General features: G+C 62.6%; 2 protein-coding genes across 2 annotated transcripts; both read right to left on the minus strand.

The window, feature by feature from the left end:
- Positions 1-412: 412 nt before the first annotated feature.
- On the minus strand, positions 413-6,882 carry RUSC1 (RUN and SH3 domain containing 1). Its single transcript, XM_054397038.1, has 9 exons — positions 5,295-6,882; positions 4,621-4,725; positions 4,032-4,108; positions 3,658-3,832; positions 3,445-3,550; positions 3,299-3,345; positions 2,038-3,061; positions 1,482-1,610; positions 413-581 (listed from the first exon to the last, which is right to left on the minus strand). Exons 1-9 carry the CDS (start codon positions 6,880-6,882, stop codon positions 413-415), a joined length of 3,420 nt encoding a protein of 1,139 aa, XP_054253013.1.
- Positions 6,883-7,895: 1,013 nt separating this feature from the next.
- On the minus strand, positions 7,896-10,622 carry FDPS (farnesyl diphosphate synthase). Its single transcript, XM_054396926.1, has 9 exons — positions 10,500-10,622; positions 10,274-10,414; positions 10,117-10,197; positions 9,900-10,022; positions 9,255-9,343; positions 8,929-9,001; positions 8,743-8,820; positions 8,531-8,665; positions 7,896-8,299 (listed from the first exon to the last, which is right to left on the minus strand). Exons 1-9 carry the CDS (start codon positions 10,620-10,622, stop codon positions 8,099-8,101), a joined length of 1,044 nt encoding a protein of 347 aa, XP_054252901.1. The 3' UTR covers positions 7,896-8,098.
- Between the last annotated feature and the right edge of the window lie 4,003 nt (positions 10,623-14,625).

Raw genomic sequence — 14,625 nt, forward strand, 5'->3', positions numbered from 1 at the left:
GAGGTGATGAAGCCCCAAAGGTGGTGGAGCCTCGAAGGTGGTGGAGCCCCAAAGGTGATGGAGCCTCGAAGGTGGTGGAGCCTCGAAGGTGATGGAGCCTCGAAGGCACCCAAAAGTGGTGGAGCCCCAAAGGTGGTGGAGCCTCAGAGGTGATAAAGCCCCAAAGGTGGTGGAGCCTCAGAGGCGATGAAGCCCCAAAGGTGGTGGAGCCTCGAAGGTGGTGGAGCCCCAAAGGTGATGGAGCCTCGAAGGTGGTGGAGCCTCGAAGGTGATGAAGCCCCAAAGGTGGTGGAGCCTTGAAGGTGGTGGAGCCCTGAAGGTGGTGGAGCCCTGGCAGAAGCCAGTCCTTCCTCAGAGGCCATCCCTTGCTTCAGCAAAGCTCAGCTGCTCCCCCCAGGTCTCCTCCACCTCCTCACAAAATCAGGGAGGTGTAACCGACAGGAACTAGGCCAACGCTGTTCCCATGGCAGCAGCGGATCCAATCCTCATCCACGGTGGAGAGCAGCTGCAGGACATCTCCTTTGTGGAAGCTCAGGTGACCCTCGGCGGTGCCTGTGTGGTCACACAGCGCCCGGACCGCCCTGCACAGCAAACACCAGCAGGATGTCACCGCTCCAGGGAGCCCAGAGGCTCTCACAGGCCTCGGGAGAGGTTTTGGTGGTCATGTAGAGACAGCAACCCCCTCCCAGAGCTGCCACCTGAGGCTGGATCTGATCCAGAAGCCTCCTCACAAATCCATGCTGCCAAGCAGCCCCTGGGAGCTGCAGCAGAGTGCGAGCAGACAGGACAGGGAGATCAAGGTCAGGGCCAGCAAGGGGTGAGGAGGAGGGAGATGGTCAAACATGGTGTGGAGAGCCACTGCCAAGCACAAGTGGACCACTACAGCTTCTCTGACCTGCCACTATCTATAGAATCATGGAATTGTTGGCTTGGAAAAGACCTCTAAGGTCATTGGGTCCAACAGTCAGCCTAAGACTACCACAGCCACTAAACCATGGCCCCAAGTTCCACGTCCCCATGGGATGGAGACTCCACCACCTCCCTGGGCAGTGCAGGGAGAGTTCCAGTGCCTTGCAGAACAGAGTTTTTTCCCAGTATCCAACCTAAACCCGCCCTGGCCCCGTTTCAGGCCATAATTTGGTCAGAGCTGCCACATGGCTGCTCCAAGCCAGCTGCTATGAATGCAGAAAGCACAGGAGAGAAAGAAAAAGATAAAAAAAATCCTCCCAGAAATGTCTGGGGAAAGCAACTGACCACAGCTAGGCAGAGAGAGATTCACCCAAAGCTCAGCAGGAGGTGAGGGAACCCCTGGGGAGGGAGGGAGCAGTCCAGGTGCAAATTAGCAGCAAGGAGCACCTTCATTCCTTAGGAACTGGTGTGGGATTTCCAGGCTGTGTCTGGAAACAGCCTCTGCTTCCCTCTCCCCAGGAAAACCCCAGCAGCAGCTTCCCAGCCCCAAACACTGCAGGGCCCTACATCACCTGTGGGTCTGGGCTGAGTCAGGAGCCTTCCTCCCGGGTTGTTCCTGAGCAGGAGCCCTTTCAGGTGCCAGCCCCTTCACCACCACAGCCAGGACACGTGTGCTGGGGGACAGCCAGCTCGAAGGTCTCCTGCCATAAAGCAAAGCAAAGCCTTTTCCCACTCACCCTGCTCCAACTCTGCTGATCTGGGAGCTGGCAGGGACCCTCTGTCAAGAATCCCCAAGCCTCCAGCGTGAGGCTTTGCTGCTCTGAAGGACTTGATGCAAAGTGAGGAGAGGAAGCACTTGGAATGTGCTAATCCCAGGAGTGCAAACCTGGGTAAGGGGCAGGACGAGACCCTCTGAGGCCAGCAAGCCCCAAGGTGGAGTCTCCTCTGGCTGCCTGGGAGAGAAACCCTTCCTCACCACATGCCCCTTCCTCACCACATGCCCCTTCCTCACCCCATGCTCCTTCCTCACCCCATGCTCCTTCCTCACCCCATGCCCCTTCCTCACCCCATGCCCCTTCCTCACCCCATGCCCCTTCCCCCACCCTGCTTGCCCAAGCCACCTCTTACCTGGACCTAGCTGAGATGGTGTCAGGACTGGGAGGGAAGCTCCTGGCAGAAGGGTTGGTGGCTCCAAAGAGCCGTCCCAGCCAGCTGCCCTTGGTAGAAGCAGGAGAACCTCCTGCCCGTGGCTCAGAAGGTGCTGCCTGCTCCCTGCTCACGTGAGGCTCTGGGGAAGCAGCCAGGAGTTTCTCTCCAGCAGTTGGACCATTTGGCTTGGTGGCTGCTCTGGCTCCAGCAGGCAGGAGGAGATCTTCAGGGGAAGAGGTCCCAGAGGTGTCAGAGGTGTCAGTGCTGCTGCTGAGCTTTGGAGCAGGGAGTTCAGGGACAGCTTTAGCCTGAAGCAGCTGCAGCTCTGTGCCTCTTGGCTCATTCCCTGAAGCTTGAGGTCGTGCAGCCTGGGCAGGGCTGGAATCCGCCGCAGTCGGCTGCAGCTTTGTCCACCAGACGAAGGGCAACTTGTCCTTGCTGGGAGCAGTGTAAATCCTGGAAGCCTGGCTCAGCTGGCCCCACCAGCCCCCGAGGCCAGCACCAGCATCCTGAGGTCCTGCCTCAGGCCTGTGGGTTTCTGGGGGGCCATCAGCTCCCAGGAGAGCGCGGCTGAGCTGACCACCCCAGCGCAGCACCTGCTGGAAGGTCTGCTGCAGGGCAGCCCCCACCTGGGGGCCGGGGGCCAGCCCACAGGCAGCTGCTTGGGACTGGGCAGCTGTGCTGCCCTCTGCACCAGCTGCCCTCCCCAGAGTGTCAGGGGGGAGCTCCTCTTCCAGGACTGTCCCTGCAGCACCCTCCGGAGAAGGCTGCGCCGCGCCCTGCAGCTGAGCACCTTGATGGGCAGGGGACAGAGGTGACTCCAGCCGACGGGACAGGGGTCTGACATCCACGGAGAGGTGGTGGTGCTCAAAGAGCAGGTCAAGGTGGAAAGTCAGCACTGAGAGGGGCTGGATGAGCAGCAGCAGTTCATCAGCGAGGTGGGGAAGAGGGCCTTGGCTCAGGGCAAAGAAGGCCGTGGGTGAGTACAGCACAGAGATCACACCTAGGGGACAGGGACAGAGCTGGGCAGCTGCAGGGTGCTCCATGCCTGCCCTCTGTCCCCTCCTGGGGCCAGCTGCTCTGTCCCAGCAGGTCACAGCTTCCGCTGAGAGCTGTTTGGATAACAATGCCCTTATCCATAAACCCCAGACTGGCACTGTGGGTGGAGCAGGCACGGGATTATCACTCTGGCAAGTAGGAGAAGATCCGGGTGGGAAGGTTCTGGGTACTGGATCCTTACCTGGGCTCTTCTGCAGGTGAGAGATCCACAGCTCCAGCTGCTTAATGCTAAACAAGACAAAGGGAAGCCAGGTCAGGGATTTTGGGACTCAGCTCCCACCTGCCAACACAGCAAGGCCAGCCTGGGCCAGCAGCACCACTACTCACTTCAACAGGCCAAGGATAAAGGCATGAAACTTCTGCCTGGTGCTGCTGAGAGGAGCCAGCCCAGCTACGTGCCAGCACAGGGAGTGGAGAGAGCGACTGTTGGGGCCTGGGGAACACACCACAGTCACTGCTCTGAGCACACAACTCTGCCCAGTCTGGGCTGGAAAGATCTTGAGATGCCAGCCTCTGCAGGAGCATGTTCCTCACGCTCACCTGTCTTCACAGAGGCTTCCACCACGCTCCAGGGGGAATTTTTCCTCTGGCCAGTGATAACATCCTTCTGGAAGGGCTTCAGCCCATCCTCCACCAAGGCATAGAGTGCAGGGCAGAGGGTGTGCAGCAGCAGATAACCCACATCTGGGCTGAGCCTGCTGTCCCCCAGCTGGGCCTGGAGTAGGGAGGTGCAGAGAAGAGAGGGGGGGGGAGAGAGAGGGGGGGAGGGGGGGGGGAGAGAGAGGGAGGGAGAGAGAGGCATCACCCAACCCTGAGTCTGCAGGGTGGCATCCTCCAGCTGGAGCTCCCAAAGCCTCCCTTACCCTCACTCCTGCCCACCCCAGCCCAGCCAGACCCTCAGCTCAGACCCTCACCTTCTGCACCAGGTTCCGGGCGGTGCTGAAGTGAGCAATGATCTTGTCCACGGCGGTGCTGATGGCGATCAGCAGCGCTGCCAGGCAACGGAGAGGAAACTGTCAGCACATCGCCCCAGCCCACCAGCGCTGCACCAGCCACGGCCGCAGCAAAGGGCAGCTCGGACACCCCGGCCTGGGCTAGCCGGGGAGGAATGGGCAGGCTCCAGGGACGGCCCTGGGTAACCCAACAGCCCAGGCTGTTGCCGTGGGAACCGGCGGGGATGGAGGACTGACCGCCTCCAAGGGGAGAAGACCAGGACGGGGACGTGGGCAGGAGACCCTCAAAGTGTTCGCAAGATGCCCAGGGCGGCCCCACCCCAGTCCTCCAGCTCCGCAGCACCCTGCGCCGAGAGGCAGCCGGGCCGGGCCCTGCCGCAGCCTCCCCGCCCCTGCCCGGCGCTGCCCCTGCCCGGCGCTGCGGGTGCCCAATCTCCAGCTAGGCCCCACCAGCGACTCTGCCCGGTGCCACCGCTGCCATCCCCAGCAGCCCAGCTCAGCGACCTCCGCCGCCGGCTCAGCGGCCCCGGTTCAGCCCCGGGCCCGGTACCTTTCTTCTGCTCGCCGCGGCGGCAGCAGGAGGCTCCCTCCGCGCTCCCCCCACCCGGCCGGGCGGCGCCCGCGGCGGCTCCAGCGGCTGCCGGCGAGGTCCTGGCTGGAGAGAGACGGCGGCAGGGTCAGGCGGGGCCGCGGCCGGAGCTCCTCGCAGCCGGCGGGGCCCGGGCGCCGCTGCCGGGGGAAGGCTCCGGCCGTGCTCCGCCGCCCCGAGTCCCGCTCACCACAGGCAGCACCGGAGCCGGGACCGGCCGGGTCGCGCTCGCCCATGGAGCCAGAGGCCGGGGCACCATGAAGGGCAGCAGGCGGAACGGGGCGGGCCGGGCCCCGCTGCCCGCCCAGCGCCTGGCCCCGGCGGCCGGGGAAGAGGAAGGGCTCGGCGGGAGCCCGTGGGCAGGGCGAGCCGAGGAGGAGTCAGCCGGGCCCCGGGCAGCCCCGGCGGCGGCCAGCCGCAGCTCCCGGCACTCCTGGGCCGTGGGCGTCCCCTTCCCGGGCTTGGCCAGAGCTCTGGAGGGCAGCAGCGACCTCTCGGCCCATCCGGCACGGAGCATCGAGGGGCACGGAACGCCCCTGAGCCGGGAGCAGGGCACCTGCCCGGGCAGCGGCCACGGTCCCCTCCCCCGTGCCCTGCACAGCCCCCGCCGGGACCAGCAGGGACCAGGCTCTTACCCTCTTTGCAGGTCTTCTCTCCTCTCTTGACAGCCCCTGGCACCCAGTGGTGCCCACCATGCCCTCCCAGGCCACCAGCCAGGGCATCCTTGTCGCAGCCAGAGCCCAGCCCTGACTCTCCTGGAACACAGCTCCGCAGCGGCAGCCTCCCCTCCTCTGCGTCCCCCAGCAGCCCCTCTGCAATGGGCTGCAGTCCTGCTCCGGATCTTCTCCTCTTCAGCTGGTGGCTGCTCACAGGTGCCACTAGCAACTGCCCACCCAGAGGCACGGGTGGCACCCAGCCCAAGCTGTCGCAGCCCACAGCCATCTCAGGAGGGGAGGGGAGATGTGCAGAGCGGGGCTGAGCTGGCACCAGCTCTGCCCTCTGGTCAGCCTTGGGCTTGTTGGAGGCACTGCGGTACCGCAGCTCCTTGAACGTGGTCACCTCCCTCTGCGTGGAGCCAGGAGGCCTTGCTGGGCAGTCCTGCTGGGGCTGGGGCCGGGCTGGGTCCTGGCCAGGGGCACTGGAGAGGAGCTCACTGGGGGGTGGCAGCTCCGTGTCAGGAGAGAAGACAATCAGCCAGTCACTGCGGTCAGCCCTGGCCTGGGCAAGGGCAGGCCCAGGAGTGGTCCTCTTCCTCTTCTGGGCGAGTTCATGGAAGGAGGTGATGGTCTTCTTGCCTGTGTCCTTGCAGAGGTTACCTGAGCCAGGCTCTGACTCTGTTGGCCGCACAGGCAGGGGTGGCAGCTCTGCTTTCTGCCCACTAAGAACCTGCAGCCGCCTCCGGGGCCGGGGAGGCACAGGTGGGGGCACGCTGCCAGCCCGGGGCTGCAGCTCAGGAGCTCTGCTCAGGCTTGGATCCCACTGCCTCGGTGCAGGTGGTGGTGGAGGCACAGCAGCAGGGGCAGGGAGGGGGTTGCAGTTGGGGTCTAGGTCAGCGCAGATGCTGATGGTCTCCTGCACCACCACACTGGGAGAGGTCTCCTCACGCTGGAAGTCAAGGGAGTGGCTGCTGCAGAGGCTGTCTGGGCTCCCTCCAGCATCTGGTCGCTGGAGCACTGGGGGGTTGCAGTTGGCGTCTCTTCCATCATATGTCCTACCCTGGTCAGCCAGGGCCTGGCCATCCTGGGCATCTTCTGCAGCAGTGCCATTGGGTTGATTTTGAGGGGATTTCGACTCTTCTCTGGAGAAGCCCTTGCAGTACACAGAGACAGGGGAGTCATCCAAGCTGAAATCCGAGCAGCTACTGACAGAGGAGGAGGAGGAGGAGGAGGCCAGATCACAAGGGGGATCACAAGGGGATGCCACCTCCTCTCCAGCACCCAGGCCAGGGAAATCCTCTTGAGCTGCCTGGTTCTGGAGCCCCAACGTCACCAGCTGCTGAGTATGGGACTCACAGCAGCGGCATTTCAAGGAGGGGTTGTTGGAATTAGCATCCACTTGCTCATAGTTCTCTGGGCAGTCACTGCAGCTGGTCTGGTCTCCTCCACCCATGGAGCCAGAAGTTTCTTGGAGCTCTGGGTGCCGGGAGAGGTGCAGCCCCAGGGAGATGTGCTGCAGATGGATGTGGTTGAGGTTGCACAGGAGGCTTTTCTTTGGAGCCAGCATGATGCTGCCTCTCTAGCAAAGTGCCAAGGCTCCTTGGAGAGCCCCACAGCTCCTCTCTTCAGACCATCCAGCTCCCTGCAAACAGCAAACAGCCTTTCAGTGGGCAGGGGAGAAGGCAGCAGCACAAACCTGGAGCGGAACGGAGAGGCTGAGAAGGATGGCAGTGACCTTGCAGCAGCTACCCAACAGGGAAGGGCTGGCAGCAGAGAACCAATGTGAGGGTTGAGAAGCAGGAACATGCCCAGCAGAGAAGGGTTGCCCCACAGCTCCCCACTGAGCTCAGGCCTCTCCAGCTAGGAGCCAGGAGCCAGCTGCTGATCCCCAGAGCACAACCTGAGCTTGGTGCAGGCAGCTGCAGCAGCAGCCAGGGCTGGATTCCCTCTGTGGGGTCTCGGGGATCAGAAGCATCTCAGAGATGCCATCAAAGAGAAAAGGCCCTGGATGGCAGCTGGGGTGGTCCTGGACAAGGGAGGGTGGCACCGATGGAGCTCCGAGGCCAGGACACAGGCAGCCCACGGAGATGCCAGGGCTCAGGACTGCCGCAGCCCTGGCACCCACACCGCAGCCTGCGCATCGCACGGCTCTGCCCCGCCGGTGGGAGAGTGCCGGCCTCGGGCGTTTACCAGCGGCCTCAACCGGGGAACGGATAGCTCAGAGCCCGAGTCTCGGCGAAGCAGCTTTGTCCTGGCCCCGAGCATCCCCCAGCCCCGGAGGATCTGCGGCCCCGCGATGCTGCCGGGCTGCAGCCGCCCCCTCCCCACCCTGCTGCGGCTACCCAGAGCCCCCCAGCCCGGCCCCATCCCCGCTCACCTCCGTCGCGCTGCGGCGGCGAATGCGGCTGGCGGGAGGGAGGGGCCGCGGCTCCGCCTCACCCGGGAAGCAGCGGAGGCGGCGCTCCGGTCCCGTACCGCCGTCACGCAAGCGCCGGGGATGCTGACATCCACCTCCCCTCCCAGCCCAACCCGCACCAGTTTGTACCACAGCCGCAATAACTTAATATTTATTGACGCAAAGGTTGGCCGAGATCTACACCACTCTCCCCTTCCCCCGCCAGCAGCAGTCCCAGCCCATGGTCTGTGCACAGACCCCCGATTCCCACCCAGGAATAGGGGGTGAGGGGTGCAGGGCCCAGCTCCGGGCAGCTGCAGCCTAGGGCACGAAGCCCACCAGGGCCCCTTAGCAAAGGCCAAAGCAGTCCACAGCCAGCTCCCATCCCTCACTTCTGCCGCTTGTAAATCTTCCGAGCCAGGCCCAGGAAGACCTCCGGGGGGAGGCGTCCGGAGTGCTTCTGGATCAGCTCCTGCAGGCGCCGGTAGCTGCTCTCCTCGTACTCCTGAAAAGCAGCTCTCATGCCCAGAGTCTCATAGAGCTCCTTCACCTTTGCCACCTTCTCAGGCTCCTTACAGCCATAGTTGTCCTGAGAAAACACCAGAAATGAGGCCGAGAGCCAGCTCACAACCACTGCCCCTGCACGGCATGGCAGGAGTCACCTCACGTCCCCCCTGCTGCCATCAACCCCCTCCCAGGGCAGCAGCACAGTGCAGCTCACGGCTTCTCAGGTCTGCTTCAGAGCAGCAGGTCCTCCAGGAGGGAGCCCAACCCCCAACCTCTCCCCATCTCCAGAGGGTTTGCAGCCTGCTGGCACTACCTCCAGGATCTGCCTCTGCTCGGGCGTGACCCGGCGCAGACACTGCACCACCAGCCAGCTGCATTTGTTGTCCTGGATGTCGGTGCCAACCTTCCCTGTCAGCTCTGGGTCCCCAAAGCAGTCCAGGTAATCGTCCTGTATGGAGATGGAAATGCACCAGTGCCACACCCAGCACCTGAGGAGCACCAAGGGACCAGGGAGCTGCCTCCTACCTGGATCTGAAAGAATTCACCCATCTCCAGCAGGATGGCTTTGGCGTTGTCATGCTCCTCCTTGCTGTCAATCCCAGTCTAAGGAGAGGGAAGAAAGGAACAAAGCCTTCCAGCACCTGCCTTCCACCCTCACTTGTGCTGTCTCCCAGACCTCCTGCTCTCCTCGAGGCCCTTCCTGAGACTCACCATGTACATGGCAGCAGCCACAGGCAGGTAGAAGGAGTAGAAGGCTGTCTTGTACTTCACGATTGCCTTATACCTGTGGCAGAGGAACCAGGCTCAGTGGCAAAGCCCAGGACTACCCTTCCACCAGGGCCAGCAGAAGAGCAGCATCTCCCTCCAAAGCAGCCCCTGAACTCTGGCAGTGGGAGCCAAACTTGTTCCACAGAGCCAGGTAGGTGACAGCAGCAATTCAGTGATGCATTGCCCCTCTTGGACAACCCAGAAGGGACTGCAAGCAGAGTCACTCTGCCACAGCAGAGTTGGCATCTCTGTCCCCTTCTGCCTCTTACCTCTGCTCAGTGAAGCGATTCAAATCCACCTGGGAAATGGGAGCAGTGATGAGGTCCAGTGCCTGTCCCAGCTCAGTCTGGTAGCCAGTCTGAAGAGGAAAGGAAGGATTTGAGAGGTGGAGGCTCAGGGGAGACCTCATTGCTTTCTACAACTCCCTGAAAGGAGGGTGGAGGCCAAGTGATGAGAGGAAGTGGCCTGAAATGGTGGAGAGATTTAGGTTGGACATGAGGATAAATTTCTTCCCTGCAAGAGTGGTCAGGCATTGGAACAGGCTGCCCAGGGAGGTGGTGGAGTCACCATCCATGGAGCTGTTCAAGAAACGTGTGGACATGGACTTGAGGATATGGTTTAATGGCCATGGTAGTGTTGGGTTGACCTTGGGAGGGCTTTTCCAACCAAAACAGTTCTAGGATTCTATGACTGATTCAACACAGTCCCCTAGGAACATCCAAACAGTTCACTGAAGCTCCTAAACTCCAGCCCCATTTCAGCTCCTCTCCGAGTCCGAAGGCAGAGTGTGTCTGCTGGGATCCCAGGAACTCATGGAACTCATTGAAAGCCACACACTGCCAAACACCCAGCAGCAGCCTGGAGCCCCAGAGCCAAGGTAAATCTGTGGTGGGGTATGTGGGGGCCAGGCTCACCTGCAAGAACAGCTCCAAGAGGTGCAGGTAGTAGGGGCGCTCCCCACAGTACTTCTTCAGCAGCCTATAGACAGATGACTCAAGGAGGAAGGCATCGTTGATGGCATCCAGCCCGATCCCCTCCTGCAGCAGGAGGACAGGGAGGTGTCACACCACACGTTGAGCCCACAGGCCCTACCGTGCTCCCCTAGCAGAGAGGCCTCCTGAGTGCTCCTACCTTCTTGTACCAGCACGGCTGGCCCCGGCGGGTGAGGGACGAGTCCATAATGTCATCAGCCACAAGAAAAAAGGCCTGCAACTGCGGGAGGCTGCATTAGCAGGCTGAAGGGTCCCCAGGGGAGCTTTATGGGGCCGCCCTCCTTCCTGGCTCTCACCAACTCGATGCACCAGCCGATGGCCAGGGCGCACCGGAGGCTCTCCGGGTCCTGCTGCGCGGGAGCCGTCAGCTCCCGGAAGGCCGCCAGCACCGTAAGGCCGCGGTTGCATTTCCCGCCGGGCGCGTTGTACTCCAGCACCTGCGGGGAGAAAGTGACGGGCAGCCGGGAGCGGGGAGGCCGGGGCCCAGACCCGCCGCGCTCCGGCCCCTCCGACCTCCCTCACCTTCCGCAGCCGGGCCACGGCGTCGCCCACCTCCGGGTGCCCCACGCCGTCCTCCGTCAGATCGCGGACGATCTGAGGGAAGAAGCTCATGAACTCCTCCCGCTCGGTGCCCTTACCGCTCATGTTGACCGAGAACACGGCCCAGGCCTGCCGCCCGGCCTTTTGAGGCCGCCCCGCCCACCCCGGAGCCGGGCGCAGGGCTCGCCGGGACGCGTAGTCCGGGGCAGCGGAGGCGGCCGGCGCATCTCCGCCGCTTGACTACAGCTCCCAGCGTACCCCAGGCGGGGGGTGGAGCCAGCCCCCGGCCTCCGCTGGTGCCCGTGCTCATTGGTCCGCTCTATCGTATGAGGATGAGCCCAAAGAAGCTGAGCCAATAGAAGTACGACAAGGGTGGGACCGAGTCGGACGATTGGTGGAGAGAGCGAATCGAGCGAGTGCGCGGCCGGAGCGCGGGTGGGGCCTGGGGAGCAGCCGGAAGGCGTGGGGGGTGCGGGGGACAGCTGCGGGGCTGCGGGGTGCTGTGCAGTGTAAGGTAGAGGGTGCAGGTGTCTGGCAGGGTGCGGTGCAAGGAGGGGTGCTCCGTGCATCTTTACGTGAAGGCGAGGTCCCGGGTACTGGGGGGAACTGTGGCCTCCTGCCATCCCCGTGGCCACCGCCCAGCGGGGCTGAGAACACAGCTGGATGGGCACAGCTGCGGTGTGGCGAGTGGCACCCACCGGTGGCACTGCAGCTCCCTCCCCGAGGCCCGCGCCACTGATTGGCAATCTCCCGTTTAGCCGCCGTAATCCCCTAATCTCAGCTAACCCCGGGTTAATCAATCTCTGCCTTGTTGCCTGCTAATCTCCCTCCTCATCCCCCCAAAAAATTTTGGCAGGCAGGAACGCGAGGTCATGGGGCAGAACCATCTCACTGCTTATCTGGGTGCCCTGACAGAGCTGGGGCTGGGCTGCTGGCAGCTGCACCATCCTGTGCCCTCATGCCCAAGCTGGCAGCTGGGCTCTGCCTTGCCCTGGGACATGCTGGGAGCCAGCAGGTCCCTTCATCTCCTCTCCAGCCCCAGCTCTGCTGGCTGCCCGAGCAGATGGTGGGTAAATCACAGCTGGACATGAGACATGAGGGCTGGAATTGCATTTCCAAGAAAATGCTCTTTTCACTTGAGGCAGCCTGGGTGTGCTCTGCCAAGCGGCTCCCTGGCCAAACAGAGGCAGGCCCTGGTGCTGGCAGCACCACAGGCTGCCCCCCCTGCACCAGGGGAGTGGTAGGCTACATGCACTCTTAATTAGTCTGCCTTCAGTCTAATCTGAAATAATCAAATTAGAAAGAAACCACTAATCAGCTCTGATCTCATCGTGTGTCACAGAGCCTAATTCTCACTGATGGTGGAGCTGCCACCAGCATCCTGCAGGCAGGGGATGCTGTGGGGATGCTGGGCAGGGCACCGTGCTCATCTTCTGTGCCACGCTGATGGTGCTGCAGCAGGAGCTGCCGTGGAGGGGAGCAACCAGAGCAAAGCTGTACCCCCAGAGCAAAGCTGTGTGACCCCAGACCTGTGGCAGGTGCTCTGGCAGTGCCATGTGGGGCTGTGGGGTGCACACAATTCAGCTGCCATGGCTTGGGCACCCCCAGCCCATCGTGCACTGCATGACCTTCATTTAATCTAGTTAATAACCTGCAGCCTGCTTTGCAATCAGGCATCAAACACTCCCTCCCCCTCCACCCAGGTTAATAAATGGAAAGGAGATGGGAGGGGGAAACAGGCAGAGATTAAACATTAATCTCCCCGGAGGTGGGCGGGAGGGGACCTGTTGCCTTTGGGCTCCCACTGCACTGCCTGGATCTGCAGGGCTGGGGAGAGCTTCCTGAGGATGCCTCAAGCTGCTCCTGGCTTTGCAGAAGGACAAGATCAGATCCAGCTCTTAAGTAGGAGGGGGACTACAGCCCCTCCTCTACCCCTGTCCTTGTCCCTGGAGGGCAGGGTGGCACCGAAGGAGTCTCCCCCCCCTCTGCCCCGAGACCAGCTCAGAATCTCTCTTTATTATTTAAATCCATTATGTACAACGGCCAAAAATAAAAAAAAGGCTTTGAAATCCTCTGCGATATGAAAACTACAAGCTCTGTACATCGACTGCTGTGAGTGCAAGAGTGAAGGATCATGGTCTTTGGTGGCTAGACTTGTGCCCACCTATGCCACACAGACGCGTGTGCCCGCGGCCAGCGCCCCCAGCCCCTCCAGCCACCCCTTCTTGCCTCCCCACTGGGAGCTGACGCAGCTCATGGCAGGGCTCACACCACGGCAGTGACCGGAGCAGAGGGTGGCTCTGGCTCCTGGCACGGAGCTGTGGTGTGGGGAGGGCACACCCCTGGCATAGCTGGCAGAAGTGGAGCTGCGCCGGGGGCCGTTCCGGGGCTGGCCCATGTGCTCTGCGGGGGGCACATAGGGTGACACCTAAAACATCTACACCACACAGTGTAAACACGGCCTGGGAACCTCTGACTACACAGTCTGGCTGCAGACCCCTGCCCGAGGGGGCTGCCAGGGAGACACCAACCATGGGGATGGAGCACGACGTTGGAAGGGGTAGGGAGAGAAGGGGAGCTGGAGTCTGTGATAAAAAGGCAGTGCTGGGCATCCCCCCTGGCGGCCACACCGGCAGGACTCCTGCCGGGCTGCTGTGCCCCACAGGCTGAGCTCCCCGAGCAGCCCTGCGGTCTGGCCCGGTCCCCAAACACGAGAGGGGGAGAACTGAAAAACCTCATTTCGGGAAGTACCACACGGAACAAGACCCTCACCCGCTGCACCTCGAGGTCCGGAGGGCCTCGCTCAGCTCAGCCAGGGCACAACTATAAGCCACGGGGCCGGACTCCGGTGGGGGGAAGCAGCTTGCGCAGCGCAGCAGGGTCGGGAGGGGACACTACTCTAAACCAGGACTGTTAACATGGTTGGCCCAAAGCGACACTAAGCAGAGCTCAGCTGCTCAGCAGAGCCACGACTCGAACACACATTGCTGACTACTGGCTCCGGAGGGGCGATGCGGGTTGGCCACAGGGATCCCTGCCCCCTGCCTTCGCGCATGGAAACCAAGGGAGGGGAGGCAGCCCCACGGCCCCACACGTCGCCCAGGCACTGCCTGGGGTTGACATCTCTTAGTGGTACCTTTTTACTTGCTGCAGTGCTGATGCCAAGCATCTCCAGGCAGTCTGGAAACTGGACCGCAGGGCAGGGCAGGGGGGCAGCAGAGCCCAGGCTGAGCATCTTCCCAGGCAGTGGGGTACCCCGGGGCTGCCCCCTCTGAGCACCCTCCTGGAGCCACAGACAAGAGAGGTCTTCCCAAAGCTGCCCCTTCTGAGAATCCTCCTGGAGCTACAGACAAGAGAGGTCCTCCCGGGGCTGGCCCCTTGATAGAGCATGGCAAGGGTCCAGGCTGCAGTGCCCAGGTGTAGGGGTACAGCCCTGCCTGGCAGCACATTCTGGCCCAGCACCTCTAAGGCAGGATGTTGCCCCAAGCCTGGGAGAGGCATCTGGGGGCTGCTCAGCAGGAAAGCCATCTGCCCCACTTGGCACTACTCACACCAGGGAGGCCCTGTCCAGGACCCCAGGTCCTGGTACTGTGCCCCAAGGGACCTGCCAGGGCCTCAGGCATGGGGGACCTGGCCCCACTGGCTCTGGATATCTGTGCCCCACTTGCTTGGGAAGACCTCAGCATGGGCCCCAGCTCCACCATTCTTCCCTTAGCAGTTGGCCCTGGGGGATTGCCTCTCCCTTCTCTCCCAAAAAGCAAAGGCACTGGGCACAGCTTTCTGGGCATTAAGGTGGGCAGGTGGTGGCCACAGCTGCAGCAGAGGTGAAACTGGAGGAGCCACCAGCATCAGCCTGGCCCCAGGGAGAGGTCATGGGACCTAGGAGCAGAGCGTGGGGCAGCCCAGCCCCATTGAGCAGCCCCAGGGAGCCAAGCTCTCTAGGGAGGCTGGAGTTTGGGGGAGGGCTCTGACCCACCCCATTGCCTCCAGGAGGAGGGCAAGACTCAGACAGATGGTGATGGAGCAAGGACAGGAGAGCCTGGGCAGGCTCCCCCTCAGGGCAGTCAGCAGACCCTCCTCATCCAGCAGGGCCAGCTCTGGGGCTGCC

This window comes from Indicator indicator, chromosome 40 (assembly GCF_027791375.1).
Source record: "Indicator indicator isolate 239-I01 chromosome 40, UM_Iind_1.1, whole genome shotgun sequence".
NCBI lineage: Eukaryota > Metazoa > Chordata > Aves > Piciformes > Indicatoridae > Indicator > Indicator indicator.